Source organism: Corvus cornix, chromosome 5, assembly GCF_000738735.6.
Source record: "Corvus cornix cornix isolate S_Up_H32 chromosome 5, ASM73873v5, whole genome shotgun sequence".
NCBI classification, from domain to species: Eukaryota; Metazoa; Chordata; class Aves; order Passeriformes; family Corvidae; genus Corvus; species Corvus cornix.
In genome coordinates, this window is record NC_046335.1 from 23,338,221 (window position 1) to 23,359,430 (window position 21,210).

The window sequence follows — 21,210 nt, forward strand, 5'->3', positions numbered from 1 at the left end:
GATACAGAGGGGATTTTAGAGCCTGACTCAGCCACCTTGGCTGCTGCAACCACCCTTTGTTCTCTCCTTGCTGCAGGTGGGATCACAGTATCTGTTGTAGCTTTCTTCTTCACCATTAAGTTCCTCTTTGAGCTTGCCGCACGTATAGTCAGCTTCCTTCAGCATGAGGACCGGGAACGCCGAGGGGAGCGAACTATTTATGACTACGTGCGAGGCAACTATCTGGATCCCCGGTCCTGCAAAATCTCCTGGGATTGGAAGGACCCCTATGAGGTGGGCCATAGCATGGCCTTCCGAGTGCATGTAAGGCAATATTTTTGTTTCCATGCAGCTTTGTGGGCAGGAACAGAGGTCTGAGTTAGGGATGGGCTCTTCAAATATTTTTTTGTTGGGGCTAAGCCAGATGTAACTGAGGAGTAGGAAAGCTATCTGTGTATGCCTTCTGCTCTGTTAATGTGTTGCAAAACTCTGAAAGGGCATATTTGAGGTTTGCACTTCTTAAAATCTAATCTCCTGTCTTCAGAATCCTCTGAAGAGCCAGAGGAGATCAGGCTTGTCTTGACTACTTCTTCCTTTACTGGGAAGTGGGTAGGCTGAGCCTTGCCTTCAACAAACCTTTTGCTTTTTTGGTGCTATCTTTTGGTTGTGCAGCTGAAGTTGAGGGTGTGGGAATGGACATTTTACCAACCCAAGAGCTGTAAAGCTTCATGACCGCTCCCCATTACTGTAAAATGGACTGTTATTCTGTCAGACCTGGAAAAACCTGCCAAAGATTCTTGTTTCCCTCTAATCCCAAAAGGCCAAGTCTAGGGGAAGTAAGATGAGTGAACACAGAGAGTTTGGAACTATGTGGAGAAAGTTTGAGCAGGTTTTGCTGGGCTTATGTGCCCATCTTTCTATCCCACCTTCCCATCCAAGAGGGTATCAAAATAAAAAGAAATGTTCATCTAGTTTGCCATACCCATCCCTCTTGGGAAGGTGAAGAAAACCCCTCTGCTTGGTGGTGAGTGAAGAGTTCTAATTCCAGGGCAGGCAGTGAAAAAAGCTGAGGGGAAAGGGACTTGTTCTGTTCCTGCTATTTAAATTTATTTCCTTCACCTTACTGACACTCATGCAGCTCCAGCAATGTGCCCTTCCACTTCATGCTTGTGTCCCATTTGCTTAGCCCTTTATTCATCAACAGTAGCTTTGCATTCACTAGTTTCTCCTGATGTCAGTCAAGATGCAAACGACTTCAGGCCGCACACCCTCCCTTACTTAGAAGCAGGGAAGAATAGTAACTTTCTTCTGACTGCAGGCTGATTGCAGATGGCAGGCAGGCTCTGGCCAACAGGCTGCTGGCTCTTGAAGAGCCATGCATATAGAGTTTCAAGGTGTAATTCTTTCCTTGTAAGGAAGTAGTGGTTGAGGTATGTTACCTTCTGAAATTGTCCAGGAGATCACTTCTGTGATTGAGCTGCCTGTGATTTTATCTAACGTGTTGTTTTCATTATGATGCTTCTTAGCAGTAAAGGCTGGGTCAGCTCCTTAGGTCAGCATCTTCATCACACTGTTTTCTGTAACAAATTTGTAAGAGTTTTTTCAGAGCTTAGCTGTACAAATGAACAAGATCTGCTTGTTTCTCTGAAAGGGTATGGCTTTACTTTTTTCCTTTTGCTAATGGGTTTTCATGATTTCCACTTGCACTACAAGTGCAGATGGGAAATGCCTAGAGGCATGTTCTTTTCAGGGCATGCATTTGAACCCCAGCACAAAAGAGAATGGGGCTGTTCAATGCCCACTTGTCCCTGTTCGTTTTGGAGAACACGGTCTGTGTGACAGAGCTGTCTGTTAGTTATTTTTCCTTTGCTGAGCTGAGGTACTTGCCCTTCCCTAAGGCAACTTGTTTTCTCTTCCTCTGTGCACTGTATGTTTTTTGCTGACCTGGACTTCTGTGTTTCCCATGCAGTTATTCTATAAAAATGGGCAACCCTTCCCTGCTCACAGGCCTGTGGGGCTGCGAGTTCACATCTGCCATGTGGAGTTAGCAATTGATATTCCTGTAACCCAGGAAGTTCTTCAAGAGCCCAATTCCAATGTGGTGAAAGTGGCTTTCACTGTGCGCAGGGCTGGGAGATACGAGATCACTGTAAAACTCGGTGGCTTGAATGTGGCCTACAGCCCCTACTACAAGGTGTTCCAGCCAGGTAAGATCTAAGTGGCCCTGTAAGGATTCAAAGTAGATATGGCAGTATTGGAGGCCCTTAGGTAAATGTGTTTCCAGCTAAAATAGGTAGGTGACAGGGAAGGGGTTACGCTTCACCATTTTCCTCCTGCCACATGTAGATTCCAGCAGCAGACCCATGAGTAAAACACACTTGTGACTACCAGTGCATAACAAAACAGAAACTGCTTTACAGAATAAGTCATTAGTGCTACTTAAAATCCCTATCCACTTCTGTCATGTTCTCCATTTTGTAGTAATTTCTTCATAATCCATCTAGTAGTCAGAGAACACCTTTTGTGAAGGTATTGAGTTACTTGTATCTGAATTGGAAATACTGTCATAATTTGCCTCTTCTTTTTCTGAATACTCTATTCTTGTAAGCTTCTGGAGCAGTTGATACCTTTGATTACACACTTTTGTAAAAACGTTTCCTTTTTATCCATCTAAAATTTGGTTTTTTCTACTTTTGTTTTTTTGACCCCAATTGGCACCTTTTATGTCTCATGTACATGTTGTCATCGAAAGGACCTCTATTCATTGTTTTGTGAATAGATACAAAGCTTGCTAAAATATCCCTTCCGAAAGAAGAAGCTCAGGTTTAACCCCAATAAAGTTTGTTTGGTAAGCTGCATTTGCAGGTTTTCTTAGGTGTCAGCTAGCTTATATTTTGTATGAACAGTGGGAGCAAGTTCCTGAGCAGAAAGTTAGAATGGAGGAAAAGCATTCTTTAGAGGACTAGTAACTGGGTTTGCTTTATTAGTATTAAACCTCTGATCCAAGGCACATGCTGTGCACTACACCATATACTTCAGTCCTCAGATACTTTGCTTTTTTAATATAGGGGTATAGAATGTGTTTAGATTTGATCCATTTTCAAGGGTATTGTGTCCCTAGTTGCTTTTCTTTTGCTTTTTAAAGCTTCACCTTGGAATTTGTTTGACTCTAAATTATTGTTGTCTGCTTCAGGAATGGTGGTTCCCTCCAAAACCAAAATTGTCTGTCATTTCTCCACTCTGGTGCTGACCTGTGGGCAGCAGCACACTCTGCAGATAGCTCCCAGAGATGAGTATGACAATCCCACCAGCAATTCCGTGTCCCTGATAGATGAGCACAATTACAGCCTCTCCATCCATGAGGTGAGTGCAACCTCACCCCTGGCTGCTTGACTTCAGGTGAGCTGGAGAGCTCCTTTTATTAATTTGTTTTCTGTTTAGCTGGGTCCTCAAGAAGAAGAGAGTTCTGACGTGGTGTTTGAGAAGTCTGTGGTGTCCAATCGGCAGACTTGTGAGGTGTTCTTCCGACTCACCTTGCACTCTAGGGGTTGTTTCCATGCCTGCATCTCCTACCAGAACCAGCCCATAAGCAATGGTGATTTTGACATCATTGTTCTAAGTGGTGAGTCAAGACCTACTCAGTATTCATTCTCCAGGTGTTCTCTTACAATGTGCTTTGCACACTCATGTAGCAGAGCTATTTGTGGCTTCCCTGCAGGCTGGCCATGCTGAAGGAAAGCCTATTCATTTAAAAATACTAAGGTAAATTAATTTGCTTCTAACAGGGGAGATCTCTGAGGGCTGATACTCTCTGCTCCATCAGCAGACAAAAACAAGTGTTTTTCCCCTATTTCAGGAGGTTTACCTCTGAAATTAGGCAATTTTTATTGCTTGCTAGTAGTTGGCATCTGAGCCAGTCATGTATTGTGTGTTATAAGTTGTATGGATGAAGAACACTGCATGTAACCTATGTGAGGTTTGGTTTTTTTTTAACAATGCTATAATTCCTGGTTTCTTCAGGAGTGAGCCAGACTTCAGTGTTAAGTGGCTATGCCTTCAGGCTGGTGCTCTGAGAGAGAGGTTCTGTATGCTTTGTCACTAACAGACAAACTGCTGTCTTGAAATCTTTTCATCCCACTCCTGGGTTCTCTTTATCAAAGTTTCACTTGACCAGGTTTTCCTTTGGATCCTTTTCTTTAAAGTCATAGTCACTGATTTGGTGGTGGCCTGTGCATTCTTTTTCACTCTTGTCTCCATTAGGATTTACACCACTCTTTTATATCTATTTCCCTCAGAGAATGAAAAGAACATTGTAGAACGCAATGTGTCCACCTCAGGTGTCAGTATTTATTTTGAAGCTTACCTTTACGATGCTCCTAGTTATACAAACACTCAGTGGCAACTTCCACCAGTGCATCTGAGCTCCTCCCAGCGCCGTCCTTCTACTGCAATTGAGGATGAAGATGAAGATTCTCCTTCTGACAGCCAGACCCCCGAGAAAGTGAAGAAGCCTAAAAAAGTGTACTGCTATGTGTCACCTAAGGTAGATATAAAGTTACCACACTTAAGTGCATGTTTAAAGTGTGCTGTAACTGAAGAGCTTCCTTGTGCTCTATATCTTAGCTCCAGATTCAGGTGCCTCAGATTTGGTTAAAAAATGGTTTGCTTGTGGCAAACATGGAACTTGTGACTGAGAATAATGTTAAAATGAGCCTTGGAAGTTTTAGGATGGTGTTTTAGAACTTGAATTTTTATGGTCGTGTTTTTAGATTTTTAGGATCTTTCTAGGACTGATCCAAAGCCTACTGGAAGCTTTCTTGCTGATTGTTCAGTAGATATTCTGTTTGCCTTTCCTTTGCTTTTGTCAGGTCACACCTGCAATTCCTATTCTCAGTTTTTGATACCTGTAAATTTCAATTTAAGAGAATCTCACCTTCTCAGATTTGATGTCTCTGTTCTGTTTCTGGAATGTTTTGCTCAAAAGAAAAGGGAAAAAATGGTCAGAGAACAAAGCGTAAATTTGTAAGTAGAAGAAACAGGAGACACTGAGGATTCTCTTACTATAAGAGTATGTTAACAGTAACTATTTTCCATTATTATTGCCTAAAAGCATTCAGAAACTAGAAAGAAAATTCCTCTAAATTTACTAATGAATTTAAATTCACTTTGTTCATCTATCTATTAAAATGTGTTCTGAAAAATGCAGTGATAAATATCCAAGTGAAAGACTAATCCAGGAATTTCTTTCCTGCCAAAGGGAGAAAGAGGACTGTGAAACAGTTATAGGATGGAGGGAGCTGCTGGAGATTTCTAAATCTGTGCTGCACATGGCTCTAAGAACTGACTTTGAGTGCTGTGTCCTTGGGAGCTCAGCATCTTTTCATCTTTGATGCATTGTTTTGGACTTCTGTACTCTTTTCTATTGCATTACCTGGTAAAGCAGATCACCACAAGTGGGTACTGTTAGAAGCTCCCTTTAGGTGCCAAAGTTGTTAATGTGATTCTTAGGATTGCATAATTGTATCCCTGGGTGTCTCTCTATATAGAAATAGAAAACAGTAGAAAACTGTTACTGTGCTGCTATTTCTTTTAAGGAGTTGCTGTTCATATTTGGCTTGTTTCTGGACCAGTACTGCTTGTCAGTTTTTCCAGTCATTGCAGCTAGGACAGGTTTGTGCAGGAAATGGTTTTCTTTTGTCTAAAGATGCTAAAATTTCATCTTCACTTGCTCTTCAGAAGGCAGGAGTTGCACAGTAAGTAGTTTGTTCTGGCAGAAATACACTGAGAATAAATTTCTGCAAATCTCATGGATTTAGCTATTGCAAGTTCTTTTTAAAAGATGCTTGAAATGGTTGTGAAAATTAGGGAGTAATAGCAGTAGTCCATTGGTGTGACTTTTACCGAAACCTTTTTGTTAGTGCATTACAATCTTGTCCTGAATTCAGCTTCTCAAGTGTACTTAAGATTACTTTCCAGTTAGACTGGTGACGTTCTACTGAACACAATAGCTTACTGCTATAAAATCTGTGTCATGCTGGCATCCCACATGCGTCATAAATGCACTCAGTGAAGTCTTGCTGACAAGTGCTTACAGTTCTGTGGAGCTTTAAAGGTTCTCATGTATTGTGCCAAATGCTACAGAAACCTGTTCCTGGGGTTGAAGGGAGGTCTAGCCTCATGGATGTGTCCTCTGCCTAATGTGTTTCAGGGACATGGGACAACCCTTAACAGATCTGTGACATTTAACATTTTCTTTTCCTTTTGGTTACTCAGCAATTCTCAGTGAAAGAATTTTACCTGAAGATCATTCCATGGCGCCTTTTCACCTTTAGAGTGTGTCCTGGCACAAAGGTGAGCCTCTTTCCATGTACCTGTCACTGCACCTCCATGTTGATAGCTTGTCATCCTTGTGAATCACAGTCTATTTTTTCCTTTTGGAGAGAAGGGCGTCCGCACACAGGACAACATTGTGTGGCATGAATTTCTGCTCTGGAATTCCCTCTCAGTGCCTAAGTTTTGCTAATTGTGACTAAGAGCCAGTCTTATCACTCTTTCCTGCCTTTTGTCCCAATGCTAGGCAAAAATCTTGATTCCTTTGCATATTTCTTGATTATTTTCCTCATAACCTTGCTAAAATGCTGTAATTGTGTCCATTGAAGCCCTTAGACTTGTGTGTGAAGTTTAAAGCAGCCTCCTAACTGGAGTCTGGATGCTAGAAATAGTTTTCCTGTTAACTACATACACATGAGTGAGCAGAGAAAGTCTTAAGAGCACAGATGGTGTTGCTCTGTCTACTGAACATACTGTGCCTTCTGCATGATGGGTTTACCCTTTCTTGCATCTTTTTGCTGCTAGTTTTCATACCTTGGTCCTGATCCTGTGCACAAATTACTGACACTGGTGGTGGATGATGGGATCCAACCCCCTGTGGAGCTGAGCTGCAAGGAGAGGAACATCTTGGCAGCCACTTTCATTCGCTCTCTGCATAAAAACATAGGTAAAGGGACAGTGAGGTGGGTACAGTAGTCAGGAAGTTAGCGCTTGAGCCTGCTAGTTTCCCTGGGGAATAAAGATTGCCAGCACTGAATAACTTCTGATGAGAACTTTGGTTCCTGGAGTATCATGCTCTATTCCTGTTGGTGCTTCCAGTGAATGTACTTCATCACAGCAGCTGTTCCTTTTCAGCTTGGCTTCTCTGTCAGGCTCTTTGAAAGTGCACCTGTGAGTATGAATACCAGCAAGACTAATTGCAAAACTACCTTGAGAGTTCTGTCTCCAAACCTTGCTGTAGTAAATGCACTTTTGGGCTGTAAAGCTGATCTGTGCAGTTAATCTTAGGAATGCTCTGTATATGTCTGAGGTGCTGACAGCTCAGGCCTCACCCAAATTGTCACTCTTCTCAGGAGGCTCTGAAACCTTCCAAGACAAAGTGAACTTCTTTCAGCGAGAGCTACGTCAGGTACATATGAAAAGACCTCATTCGAAGGTCACACTGAAGGTCAGCCGTCACTGTCTGCTGGAGTCGGTGAGTGTCTGAGTCATTTTACTTAAGCCCAGTGCTTCCTCCATCCTTTTTATTCCGCTCAGTGCCTAAAGAAATCCAAACTAGAATGTGCTAGGGCAGCCATGCTAAAAATGGTTAGTCCCTCTGTTTCAAGGCAGATGCCAGCAGGCAGCTTGAGATGGGAAAAAGAAAAAAGAATCAAACTAACTAGCTCCTCTGTGTTCTGGTGTGTTGTTATGTGGAATGATGTATTCCTTCCCTAGAGCAGCAAGGTCTGATCAATTTCTTAAATAGTTAAGGCAACTTCAACTTTTTAAAGAGCTTATCACAGAGTAGGTTAAGTCCTGAGAGATGTCTAGGGTAAATTAAATCGAGCTGCATCAGAGAAGGTTCACATTGAACATGGTGAGCAATTTCTTCATGGAAGAAGTTAAACATTGGAAAGGACTGCTCAGGGAGGTTGTGGAGTCACCATCCTTGGAAGTGTTCAAGAAACGCCTGGATGTAGCATTTAGTGCCATGGTCTAGTTGACAAGGTAGGGATCAGTCAAAGTTTAGAATTGATGATCCTAGAGGTCTTTTTCAGCTTGAATGATTCTGTGATTCTGTAAATGGATTCATAGCCTGTAAAAGCAGGAGGTCTTCTGATGCAGTCCCTACTTCACATTGGAACTTGAGACCTGGAGAGAGACTGTCTACCTGGACTAGATTTGGGAGCAGAACATAAAGCTCCCGAGTCTTTATCTACTGGTTTTCTGGCACAGAGCCATTTAGCAAGATAAGATGTCAAGTCAGATGTTCCTGAGCTGCATGCATGAAACTCTTGCATCAACAGGCTACTAGTAGTGGTTCAGAGTGATGAGAAAATATTCTGTAGAGTCCTTTGGTAAAATCTTCATCATTTCTGACCTGAACTGTTGTGTTTCCAAAACAGAGCTTAGTCATTCATATAATACAGTTCTTAAATTACATTCTAAATGCTGTGTATGCTGGGGAGGCAGTTATCCTGACTTATTGTTTCCATGTGTATCTCACAACAGTAATGTTACAAAGATGGAAAGAACGTTTCTGAGGAAAACAGGAGTAGCTAGGATTTCCCTTAATTTACATGCAATAAATCTGTGTTTTGGAATATTTTCTGCATGTACCAGCTTGCAGTGTTTATGAGACTATGTTTCAGTTAATAGCTTGGAAAAATTACTTCATTTCTAAACAGTATTTCCATTACTAATTTGTCCTATTATTTTGGAAATTCCTGTGCTGTCTTGAGCATTGGTGTTACAGTCTAGTAAGACAAATCCAGTGCCATAATAATAATAAATATAAGCTCTAGTGATCAAGGTTGATAGGCACAATGAATGTGACCAATGTGTTTAGTCCAGAGGTGTGAGTAGCGTGATGCTCTAACTGACTTGAGGTTAAACTAAGCCAAAACTACCTGTGTGACTGAAGACTGCCATGTAGCTTCTTAAATTTCTCTAATTGGAGTCCAGAATCAGGGCACAGGAAATTTTAGACACTTGGGGTATTTTGTTACTTTTTTGCATCGTGACTTGCTGTAAGTATGAACTTAGTAATTCTCTTCAAGCTATTTTGTAGTGCTCTTTGAAACATTCCTATTTTAAATCTAATTCGTGGGCTGAAAGTGCTTTACAGAAATTGCTCCTTCCCACAGGCATTTTAATACTTTAAACAATACTGTACTGCAGCCTTGAGAGTGATATTTCTGTGCTAAGACCTCACACTGGTTTTAGGATGGAGGTGTATTTTGTGTGGATAATGTTTCTCATAACAGAAAATGAGGAATTGGCTTCTGTGGCTTTGGACAAATAAGAATTAGACCATAGGTATTTGTAATTTTCACTTTTATACTTTAGAGTGCTAGACTATTGCGGTTTTGCGTTTGCCTGTTCACATGTACAGGACTGCATATTGGTTATCGGATGCCAAGCAGTAATGGTTGCTGCTGTTTTCTTTTTCTATTTTTCAGTCTTTTAAAGCAACACGAAATTTTTCTGTTTCTGACTGGAGCAAAAACTTTGAAGTGATTTTTCAGGATGAAGAAGGTGAGTTATCCTGTGAATATATATGCAGAGGAAGCAAAAGGAAGGATAGTGGAGTAGTTTTAGTCTGAAATTCTGGTTTCTTGTAGTACGTCCATCCTTTTGTGGCTTTCCAGCCCACTGATTTTCTCACAGATGTTAGTGATTTATCCTGCTGGTGCTATTCTATACCTACTTCATATAGGGACCTGAAGCCTTATGTAAACCCTGCCCCTCTAGCCCTAAAAAAATCCCAAACAAATCAAAAAACCAACTAGGACTAGGTTTGGGAGAAAAACCTATAGTTCTGCAGTCCCTGTCTATTGCCACGTTGCTACAGAGCTGTTCATTGTGATGAACTCTTGCATTGAGTAATACTGGGCAGCATGCATGAAACTCTTGAACTGATGACCCATGGATGACCAAGCTTGTTTTATTTTGTAGCTCTGGACTGGGGAGGTCCACGCAGAGAGTGGTTTGAGCTCATTTGTAAGGCATTATTTGATACCACCAATCAACTGTTTACCCGCTTTAGTGATAACAACCAGGCCTTGGTGAGTCTGTAGTTCCTGTGCTGAATGTGGCCATTGATGGTTAAACAATGCTGCTGTTAAGTGGTGTGCTACCTTACTCATGCTTTAGCTTGCCTTCATAGTCACTTCCAGTGGCTTTCTCAAAGCTTTGCTTAATGATCTTAACCCATTGAAGTCTCAAAGAACTGTCTGGATGAGCAGTAGAGGGTGGCAAGTCAGCAGAGAGGGCTGGATTTTTGGGCAAGAGGAGGTGACATCAAAGTGTTTAGAGGTTTTGTTGGGTCTAAATATTTCAGAATCCATTTCTGCTCTCATACAGCTTCTTGCCTGTGCATGTGAAACATTCATGGTCTTCCTAGGCGGGCTTAGGCATTTTATTTCTATAGCTTGGCTTTGAGGACATTACAGTAAAGCTCCTTGACCAGCTTGAGAGATGTAGGAACTTGAAATGGTCCCGTATTTGCTATTTGTGCTAGTCAGTCTGGTACTTGGATATTTCATTTTGCTGCTTCTTTGCAGGTGCATCCAAACCCAGGGCGTCCCACATATTTACGACTCAAAGTATATGAATTTGCGGGCCGCCTAGTAGGAAAGTGTCTTTATGAATCATCTCTAGGCGGTGCTTACAAACAGCTGGTTCGAGCTCGCTTCACTCGGTCCTTCCTGGCTCAGATCATAGGACTTCGTATGCATTACAAGGTAGAGTTTCCCAGCCCTGTCTGAAGCCTGTGTTGGTTTGGGGAGAGTTGAATGTTGGTGTAGTAGCAGACACAGAATTCTGGCTAACAATATAAGGGGTTTTTTTGTTATTCCCTCTATGTCCCTGCTTTCTTATTCTTTCACACAGTATTTTGAAACGGATGATCCAGAATTCTATAAATCCAAAGTGTGCTTCATACTGAACAATGATGTGAGTGAGATGGATCTGGTCTTTGCTGAAGAGAAGTATAGCAAAACAGGACAGCTGGAGAAGGTGAGGGAGGCAGTTCCTGAAGGTGGGATAGTTTAACCCCTACTGTGTGCAGCAGTGGGGACCGAGAACTCTGCTATGCCCCAGAAAACTGGGCTTACTCTGGAAAGTAACTCCTTGCTTCGTTTTTTTGTGGTTGGGAGTTCAGGTTTGGGGAATGCTGCTGGTCACACTCAGGTCAAGTGTTCTGTTTTCAGGTGGTAGAACTGGTGGCAGGAGGGGCTCAAGTACCAGTGACCAATGAAAACAAAATCCTGTACCTAAATCTGCTTGCACAGTACAGGCTGGCGAATCAGGTTAGAGAGGAGGTGGATCACTTCCTGAAAGGTAACATGCTGCCTGCTCCCTGCTCCTGTCTTCCTTTATGTCCCAGGGCATAGCACATGCTGCTCTTCTCTTCTCTTCTCTTCTCTTCTCTTCCAGGTCTTAATGAATTAGTTCCTGAGAACCTCCTGGCTATTTTTGATGAGAATGAGCTTGAGGTAATCGCTGCCTCCCTAAGCAGCTCTACCTTTACTTCCCCTCCTCTCTGACAAATGAAGTGCTTTCTGGATCTGGGAAAGAGCCAAAATGTTTCTTCTCTAAGCACGTTAAACATCTGTAATTTGCACAGTAGCTGTTGCCTTGTTTCCTGGGCTCCTCACTTTCTGACTGCAGTCTCTTCCCTTTCAGCTGCTTATGTGTGGTACTGGAGATATCAGTGTCTGTGACTTCAAGGCACATGCTGTAGTGGTAGGAGGATCTTGGCACTTCCGTGAGAAGGTAAATGAAAGGGTTTCTCCTTCCTGCTTGTTGAAACCAGTTATCCCAAATACAGCAGAAGACAGATTTCTTGGTTGGAATTTAGGTTTTCAGAAGGACAAACAGAAAAATTCAGGGGTCAGGTAGGACTGCACACCTTATGAAATAATATTTCCCCCTAGAGAGATCCCTTCAGCCTGGCTGACTGGAGGTGATGTTTAATCAGATACCAGTAAGTAAAAATTGTCAGCAGTGGTCTCTTCAGAAAAATCCAACACAGCACTAATTAAGAACAGGTCAGCAGGGAGTCAGGAGGAGTTGGTGTGGATTACTGCTACTGAAGATGTTCGTGGTGATATACTTAGATATACCAAGAGATGCTTGAAAAACATGTTTGCAGCCCACATGCAATGTTTTGAGTTCAGTGCTATGGTAAAGACTACTGATGTAGTAGCCTAAGTTTGTACCCCCTAATGGTTCTCATCTCTTTCTGCATTTCCCAGTGGGAGGGGTACGGGAATAGTAGCAGCTTTGTGTAGAAAAATAATGGGAGCTGCCAGAACACCCAAGATGAAAAGAGATAGAAACTTGTATTTTCAGTTTGTAAACACTGGGATGGTTCCCCTTTCCTGCAGAAGTACCAGATGATGTGAAAAGCCAAAAAAATAACATAGTGCAAGAAGGAAGTGTGTTTTCATTGCCTATGCAGGTGCTTCTAAAAATAAAATCTCTGTGGGGAGAGTAGAAGCAGAAGAAGCCTTTCTGCATTATGGGAAAGGATTGGTGGGAGACAGTAGTGTGGGACATCTCTTAACTGATTAGAAACTCTGTCATACTTGCCTCTATGTGTCACCCTGGTAAAACAAATCAATTCTAACTGTTAATAGAACACTTGCTTGTGAGGGCAATTGACTGATCTTCTTGCAAGTTGCTAATATGCTTGCTTGATTTCCCTGGCTGACCTGTCTTTACCTTTCCTGGTTTGTAACAGGTCATGAGGTGGTTTTGGACCGTGGTCTCCAGTTTCACGCAGGAAGAGCTGGCCAGGCTTTTGCAGTTCACTACTGGTTCCTCCCAGCTGCCCCCAGGAGGGTTTGCTGCACTCTGTCCATCTTTCCAGATCATTGCAGCTCCAACTCACAGTACTTTGCCAACAGCTCACACTTGGCAAGTATCTCGGGGTGGTAGGACTTTATTGTGCTTTTGGGAATGACACCAACTAGTTGTGGTGGGCAAACAGTGTATGTCATGTAATATGTGTGATGCTCGTATCAATCCATCTAAAGGCAGCTGATGGGGATGGTTCCCTCTCAGACCTGATTCTGAATGGAATTTTTCTTTTGTTTTACAGTTTTAACCAGCTGTGCCTCCCTACTTATGACTCCTATGAAGAAGTGCACAAGATGCTGCAGCTAGCTATCAGTGAGGGTTGTGAGGGATTTGGCATGCTGTGATTTCCCCTTCCCAGGAGACCATTTAACCTCTTGGCTCTTTGTGGCAAGACCCAGGTTCAATCCTCTGCTTGTTCTCCTTCCCTTCACTTGGGCAGTGGAGGCAGAGCAAAGACTCCATGTAAAGGAATTTGTCATCCAGAAGATGTCGTGTGGCCTTTCTGTATCCCAAATATGTCATCAAGAGCTCATCTTTTCCCTTTTCCTTGTTCTCCCCTTGGTTCAATGTGAAACAGCAAAAGGACTGGTGCATTTGTCAAGGAGATATTGCACTTGATTTCCATGCACCCTGTACACCCATCCTTCTGTGAGAAGATGAAGTTCATAAGCAGAAGTTACACTGAGGTGCAGGAGATCTGCTGAGCTGCCTTTACCGTAGCTCTCTAGGAGGAAGACGGAAGACCAGCATGGAGCTCTGCTGGAAGCCTTGGCTCATAGGAAGTCTTAGTAGCTTCCTTTATCTTGGCTTAACTCCCCCAGTGATGCTCCCTGAGATCTCATCTCACTATGACTCGTGAGGAGAATAGAGTTGTCCATCCTTTCAGCACCTGACGCAGAAGGGTTTCTGGTTCTCCTTCTCCATCTTGCTCTGGATGCTGTTTTTGCCTGTGCCACAGAGAAAAAAGGGCAGTATCCACTGGAGGGAGTAACCCAAAGAGGAAAACAATCTCATTGGAGCACAAATGCTGGCCCTGACAGTGATCCTGTACTACCTCCGCCAGGGTCCAGCCGCAGAAGCGCCCTTCTCCAGCAGCGGCTGGTAATTAGCCTCTGCAAATGAACTGGAAGAGGAGTTTCTCCTCCACTGAATGTTTCTGACAGTTGATGTTGCACAGGAAGCTGTTCCATGCCCTTGCCTTCTTTTCCCTTCCTCAGGAGAGAGAGTATGGGCATGAGTGTGATTCCTCAATGCTGAGCACCAATGCCTAGCCCACATTCACCTTCAGGGTATGTATGTTATGTAGTAACAGTGACAGATCAATAAGCAGCTACAGTGCGCACTGGGCTTGCGTTCGTTGTTGGGGTGATGGTACTGGGCAGAACGTGGTACCTCCGCCCCAGCATCCCACAGGATCTTGGCTTCTACCTCTACCATGCAGCAGCCTGAGGCTTCTCTTTCTCTACTGCATTTCAGGCAGAGTGTCCAGAGAGTTGCTGGTGTCTGGAGAGCAGCTAGATTTCAGCCCTTCCAATCTTCTTACCATCTTTCTTCATTTTTCCTTTCCACATGTTCCATTAAGTGCTGTTGGCTTTCCAGCACAAAATGCTAGCTAGAATTTCACTTAAGTGGTCACTCAACAGCCTGCACCCACCATTGTCTGGCTCATGGGGAAAGGAGTGGGTAGACCAGAATGAGAAGTAAGCTTACAGTCTGTTGTAGTTGGCAATCCATTCAGCCCTTCCCAGGGAAATACAGGGAAGGGGAACCTGGGAATCTTGATGAGTTCTTCAGTGAAGCAAAATTCAAGACCTTTGCGTTCTACAGTCCCTTAGTTCAAGTCAAAGGCCTGCAGGAGTCAAAGTGGGAGAAATGTGTTGCTACTACCTGCAATGTAAGCTTTCACTGGATTATGGAATTGCTGGATTTCTTCCAGAATAGATTCTCAGACTGGCATCCCTGAGCTAATTTTAGAAGACTGTATTGGATAAAATGTCACATCATCCTCTTCAGTCCCCTTCTGCTGTCCTCAAGCTGATCCGGTCAGGCTTGAGCACAGTATGGATATTTTAAGTTTACTGTGTGTGCTTTTCAAGTATAGCTTAGTTGAATTGACTGGGAATTTGTGGGAAATATTCTACATCTATAAAATGTTTTTAAGGCAGCATCTTAGTCATTCTTGGGCTGTGTTACTTCTGTACAGAAAAAAACAATAAGCCATTTTGGTGCCAAAAAGCAGTCAGCTGAACATTGAGACTACTCAGGGGGATTTCTTTGCCTTGTGAATTCATTCCCTCACTGGCACTGAGGTGCTGCGAGGCTGCCAGCTTGATAGTTGCCACTGTTGTGCTCTGACAGATCACATTAGTGGTGGCTGTTCTCCCATTTTTAGTGCAGGCTGCATTCTGCAAGGTTCTGACCTTCTCTGGGTGGAGACTACGGTACCATTTTATTTATACGGCAGGTGGCCTCCATGGTCAGTACAGTTACAGCTCCTGTGTTCACCATGCCACCGCTTCAGTGCTTCCTCCAGGGACTGAGAGGAAGTGGTGGTGCTCAGCTTAACTCCAGTTTGTTGAGAGGCATAGCTTGGTGTTTTTTCCATATTAGCCTCACCTGGCTGAGGATGTTTTCAGCCCTGTAGCTATGGGCCAGCTCTGACAGTGACATCTCCCTCAGGAATCTCCTCCCTTCTTCTCTTGAGCTGGCCTTTTTTTATTCTGACATGAAGTAGCTGACCACTGAGTGGACTTCTTCTGCTGGAAAGAGCTCCTAAATGCTTCTCATTTCATTGCAGCCAGCACCCAACACTTCCCAGCAGCTGTGAAGATGCCAAGGACTTTCTTCTTAACGCAAGTGTGGTCAGAAGTAGGATGGGTACTCTCAGTCAGCTAAACCCATCCCTTCTGTTTGCACAGGCCCCTAGGCTGCCCCCATGTTCCTGAGTTCCACCACAATATTTCTAAACTTGTCTCTAGCTTTACACCCTTTCCCAGTACAGTCACTTTTAATGCTGCCCTTAGTGCTGGCAATGGGGATGTGCTTTGGTCACCTGTACTGTATGTTACTTCTGGCAGAGGCTCGTTACTTTTCTTTTTTACTCCTTATTTATTGCAACTTAATAGAAACTCTTCTGTAGAAATCCTTAGGGTCCTGATACCATCTTAGACAGGTTCTGTGTTTCCTGAAGCTGCTTTGAGGTGCAGGGGGCCTGGCTTCAGCCTGCACCTGCAGGCCACGTTGCATGTTTATAGAAACCAGGAGCTGTGGATGATACAGGTCAAATCCTACTTCCCTCTGGTGAATTTCTGGCAGAGTTCAGCCAAAATTTGGAAGCCTGTGGTTGTAGTAGCTGATTTTGTAAATAGTTTGTATAATAAATAAATATTTTAAAAATGCGGCCTTCTCAGCTCAGCATTCTTTCCGGGCTTTACAGAGGGAATCAGACTGGTGCTGTCTGTGGGCAAGGGGCCTCTCCAGGTCTTCAGGTGTCTAACAGAGGTCTGCTGCAGGGGGGAGGGTGTGGTTCTACACCTGCAGCTTTTCAGGATGACTGACTGAAGCCAGGACCTGTGAACTTTTGGGAAGAGGCAGGACTCTGGGCTTGCAGGGCACTGTGAGGCCTCACTGCAAGTAGGCTGGAAAATGCTGTGAAGCAGCTAGTAATGCTAGAAAGAATTTTAAGGACTTTAATGTAAATTAATAATGCAGTTGGTGCAATCACTTTTCCATCTCATTGTGTATTACCTGACTCTTTGAGCTTCAGGTACTTGTAGGGCTTGTGCTTCACTGTACTGTCAAGAGGATTAGGTGAAGCCAGGAGAAGAGGGGGCTTTTGAGTCCTCTACACCTTAAGGATTAAAATCTTAACTTTAAAACTTGAGATGATCCTGCAACATGATTCTGTGTCTATTAGCATTTCTACCTGTAAAATGATGAAACACTGTTTCCTGGGCTGTACAAGATTTAGCCTGTCTTCAGCCAGCAGAGCACTGGCTGGTTATGTGTGTTCCACCATATAATTATGTGGATGTTCTCACATGGGAAACCAGCATCTTGTGTTGATTCTGGCTTTCAGGCCATAAGCACTGACTAAAGAAGAGAGTGAGTGGTACATGCGATTCTTAGGGATTGCCTCTAATACTGTGTTGGGTCATGGTATTACTTAGAAGCTCCTGTGGCAACAAAATTGTCTTATGCTGGATGCAGATGAAGGAGGTTACATAAAGCAGTGGTGACACTGAACTGAAGTTCCAGTGTCCCCTGAAAATTGCAGAGATTGTGAGTCTAGAGCTGCTGGAGTTGGGGCCAGGGTACTAAAAGGTGGGTGGCTTTGCCAGCAGATCTGGCATGAGCAAAACGATACACAGCAAGCCATGTGGACATGCCTTTACATGCAGTTCGTAAGAAGGGGGCCAAGTTGAGCCTGGAATTTTCAGAAACTGTTTGGGTGTGAAGGAGAGAGCTCAGCATGCTGGATTACTTTAGCATGAAGTAAGTTCTAAAGTTTCAGCCTCTCTTTACAGAATGCATGATATCATCTGGCTGCTCACATTGTCCATCCTGATCTCCAGTTTCTTATGATGTCTTGGACTGGTGACAGTGCCCTGTTGCTAACTCCACAGCTTCTACTTTATCCTGACACTTGGCATGGAGTTGGGGCTCTGAGAGGAATCATGCCCATGCACTTCATGCTGGAATCCTACATGCCCCAGCTTGTATATTCAGCAATAGCAGAGTTGTCTGATGTCTTTGGATCCTTGATTCTATACACAGCCACTTGACCTGAGGTGTATTGTGATGTGCTGCTTGGGAAAATAGATTTTTGTGCATTCAGTTCCTCTGCTCTAGTTGCTTTGCCTCAGTTGTGGAACTACAGAGAATGAATTTTTTCAGATACCTAAATGAGAAAATGGGGAAATGATGCTTGGTTTGGATAAGATCTGTTCTTATTTCATAGTGTTATGGTCAGTTGAACCAAGCTGTAACTTCTGGTTCCTGTGGTGAATTACTACATTTTGTATGGTTTGGGCTGTTCTACTACCATCTTGTGTCTGGCTGACCTGGCACGTGAGCACAGAAAGAGTTTGAATGTGTGATTACAGGACCTATAAAAGGGAAACACTTATGGGAAACAGCTAAGCCGACCAGAACCTCAGCCTGTCTTGGCATCAGCTGTACAGTGCAGAATCTAAGATTTAGCATCTTCCTCTTAAACTCTTTGGTTTTTTCGTTAAATGCGTGAGAGACACTAATCTCTGCTTTCCAGAGCATGAAACTTGATTGTAGGAGAGGAGGTGTTACTGCATGAACATGTTCATTTTTAGACATAATTTGCTATAACTTCTTTGCAGTAAAACAAAACAGCTGTAGCTGAAGTTCACCCAAAATTCCCTATCAGCTGTTTCCAGCTACCCTTCTGCAGGGATGGCGTGCTGCAAAGTATGTTGAGGCGTGGGCAGTTGCACACAGGGTTGGAAGTGGGGAGTGAGGCTGAGAGCCAAGCCTCTCTACCTTGGTATAAAGCTGCAATGAATACAGACAAAGGAAGAGGAGCTCTTGCACTGTATGAGTGATGGAGAAACTGGAATTGGCCTAAGATTGCTCCAGAGTTTTCTCTGAGGTACATGAAGGCCAGAGTGAGTTTAGGTGGTTTTGGGGGGAGTGACTCTGCATGGCCGAAACCAAATTCTTCTCACTCTCTTGAGGCAATTCTCTGCTAAGCTGTGAGTGTGTTGGCCCATACCTGCCCTTTATTTTAGGGATTTGTGCTAACATAATACTAAAGGCCTGTAAACTCATGCAATTTTCTGAGTAATTTTAGAAATCTCATCTCTTACCAGAAGCAACAGCTGTTTGGAGCTTTCTTGTGCTCCAGTAGCTGAAGTGTGAGGTTGCCTTGAGATAAGAGAGTGCTGCTTTTACAGCAGTGGGTGAAGAAATGTAAGGATATAGATTTCCCTGCAGTCCTCTTGAAGGACGATGAAAGTAGCTGTGGGGGCTTCAGGATTGTCTGAAGAAGTGGCTTGCTGAATAGAAGCTAGCTCAGATTTGCAGAGGACTTTATTGCTGGTGTGGAACAGACTCAGACCCCCACTTAGGGAAAATTGGCAGCCTCTTCTTGTCTGTCAGCAAGAGCAGTCAGCCTTCTCTCTCCTAGGCCCTTGGGAACAACATGCAATACACTGGTAGTGATTGTCTACATTGTGGAAACTAAAAATTATAGGCCAAAAATGTTGCCTTGGTGTCTTCTAGTAAGACATTGAATGGTTGCCTTTGTGCTCACCCGTTGAGAGCATCTCACTGACTGCTGTCGTCTGTGCTGACCAGTGCTATCTTGTTTCCTTCTGCTCACTCGCTTCCTGTCCGTCTTCTGTTCTTTCTCTCCATCTTATTCCCCATCCTAAAGAGCCTATGGACTCTCTGTGTCCAGATGTTGCATAGTTCCATGCACAATGGGGCCCTGTTTCAAGATGGGTGCTACACAGTATTGCTATTAAAAACCGAGGGCTTAGTTACAGATAGTCCTAAGGCTGTCAGGGTGGAGGGACTGGGCAGCTGCTGGCTGTTCTTGTAATGAATGTTTTCGATTTTAGAAGACTTCCATGACATCCTACCCGGAGCCCAGGTGTGCCCCGCTCCCTGACTCAGCTCTGCGCTCTGAAGCCTTGCTGCCTGGCAGCTTTCCTAGCCCAGCCATGCTGCCCCGGCCCTGGGATGCTCGGGTGCCTCCCTCGGTGCAGGGACAGTAGCCATGCGGCAGCCCTGTCGTGCCGTCAGACCCTGACTGCGGCTGGTTGGCCACCAGAGGGGGACCGGTAGCCTACTTGAGCTGGTCCCGTTTAAGAGTGGCCAACCTCAGCTCTCTTGAAACCGTGGGGTTTGGGTTACAGTTGCCTGGATTTGTTGTTTTGTTTTTGTTGGTTTTTTTGTTCAGCAGACCTCTTAATCTAGCAAACAAGTTGGCTGATAGAGTCACCTGCTGTGCTTCTGATCCCCACACTGGAGTCTGAGAAGTGAGCATCTAGAAAGCATCCCCTGGTTCTGCACAAGTCCCTGTTGCACCACTCCCCCTTGCCCTTTTGTTTTCCAACAGGCAACACATTTAAAATGCATGAAAGGAAGTTGGATTTACATATGTATGATTAACCTGAAGCATTCCCTTGGGAGACTCAGCACAAATATCTTAGTAAGAATAATATGCTTAATATGAACAAACAACAGCAGTAACACTAACCAGATTAGATGTGCTCCCTCAGGCTTTGAGACACAGGTTAGTCATCAGTATGTGAGGAGAGAGGGAGTTTAAATATGTGGACCAGGAAAGCAGAACTGAGCTGGTGCACAGAAAGAGCTGATACTCTCTTTTTAGGACTCATTGTAGCATAATGGACTTTTTTTATTAACTGCAGGCACCACTAGCCTTTACAGAGAACTTGGGAGAGTGGAAGCTGACATGAGTTTGGATGAATTGCAGTAAGTGACTGGAACAGTGCAGAAGCTCCAGGGACAGAAGGGAAAAAGAACCCTGTTACCACCCTCAGGGGGGCAACTGTCCTGAAGCTGTCCCTGCACAGGCCAGTGCCTTCCTTGAACATTCTTGGCATCAGGTTGTTTTTGAGGAGAGGTGGCTTGGGCCAGCTAACCTTACACTTTGCAGTTAGTGGTGTCAGTAGCCTGTTGGCAGTGCCTTTGGAAGGTGCTCTAAGAATGTCTTTCTAGGAGTTGGCTCTGCTGTGCCTCATCCTGGGCAGGGCTGAGCTTCATTTCAAGTTTGAAGTGGCATAGTGTCAGAGGAGCTGCGTGACAAATACATGACTGAGGTGTAATGCACTTGATGCTGTGGAGCTAATTCAGGCCTGAAGCTTTGACCTTGACAGGGCTGCTCCCCAGCAGTGTAAGGAGCAGAGGGAAAGGCACCAGGTCGATCAACAGCAGCAGAGGGTAGGAAGGTGGTAAAGAGTCATGGGTCTGGTGCTGTTGGACTCCAGAGGCATCTTTGGATTCTAGTGCAGAAATGGTTCTGGGTCAAAAGGTACTACTCTGGCTGCATTTCTCAGCAGGATCCCTGATCCTTAAGTGCTCAGTTTAGTGCTGGAGGTTTAGGATTGCATGTACAGGTAGCCCATGGAGATGGAGAGAGGAACAGAGTTTGATACAAGGTTGTGGTGTTGAAGTTTATAAGAGACTGAAGGAAACACACTGCTTCTCATGCCTTGGTCTTGTTGAACAAGGTCAAAGTGACAGCCAGCAGGGATTGAAAGGCAAAATGCATGTGGCTAATCAAAGCTGTCTGCTCCACATATGGACTGAGGAAAGCATGAGTTTTCC

General features: G+C 44.0%; 1 protein-coding gene across 5 annotated transcripts in view; it reads left to right on the top strand.

Annotated features, from left to right (window-relative positions):
- AREL1 (apoptosis resistant E3 ubiquitin protein ligase 1) overlaps positions 1 to 16,277 on the top strand; it is a 23,306-nt gene extending 7,029 nt beyond the window's left edge. For 4 of the 5 annotated variants that reach the window (XM_039552087.1, XM_039552089.1, XM_010392872.4 and 1 more), the window contains 17 exons: positions 77 to 303; positions 1,949 to 2,186; positions 3,173 to 3,342; positions 3,421 to 3,601; positions 4,275 to 4,522; positions 6,253 to 6,330; positions 6,835 to 6,976; positions 7,383 to 7,504; positions 9,474 to 9,549; positions 9,970 to 10,079; positions 10,578 to 10,757; positions 10,906 to 11,031; positions 11,226 to 11,355; positions 11,452 to 11,510; positions 11,701 to 11,790; positions 12,761 to 12,936; positions 13,121 to 16,277. In XM_039552087.1, coding sequence (XP_039408021.1) covers positions 77 to 303; positions 1,949 to 2,186; positions 3,173 to 3,342; positions 3,421 to 3,601; positions 4,275 to 4,522; positions 6,253 to 6,330; positions 6,835 to 6,976; positions 7,383 to 7,504; positions 9,474 to 9,549; positions 9,970 to 10,079; positions 10,578 to 10,757; positions 10,906 to 11,031; positions 11,226 to 11,355; positions 11,452 to 11,510; positions 11,701 to 11,790; positions 12,761 to 12,936; positions 13,121 to 13,223 — 2,456 coding nt within the window. In that variant the 3' untranslated portion in view covers positions 13,224 to 16,277. The remainder of the gene's footprint in view (positions 1 to 76; positions 304 to 1,948; positions 2,187 to 3,172; positions 3,343 to 3,420; positions 3,602 to 4,274; positions 4,523 to 6,252; positions 6,331 to 6,834; positions 6,977 to 7,382; positions 7,505 to 9,473; positions 9,550 to 9,969; positions 10,080 to 10,577; positions 10,758 to 10,905; positions 11,032 to 11,225; positions 11,356 to 11,451; positions 11,511 to 11,700; positions 11,791 to 12,760; positions 12,937 to 13,120) is intronic. The other variant, XM_039552088.1, reaches the window with a different exon arrangement.
- Positions 16,278 to 21,210: the final 4,933 nt, after the last annotated feature.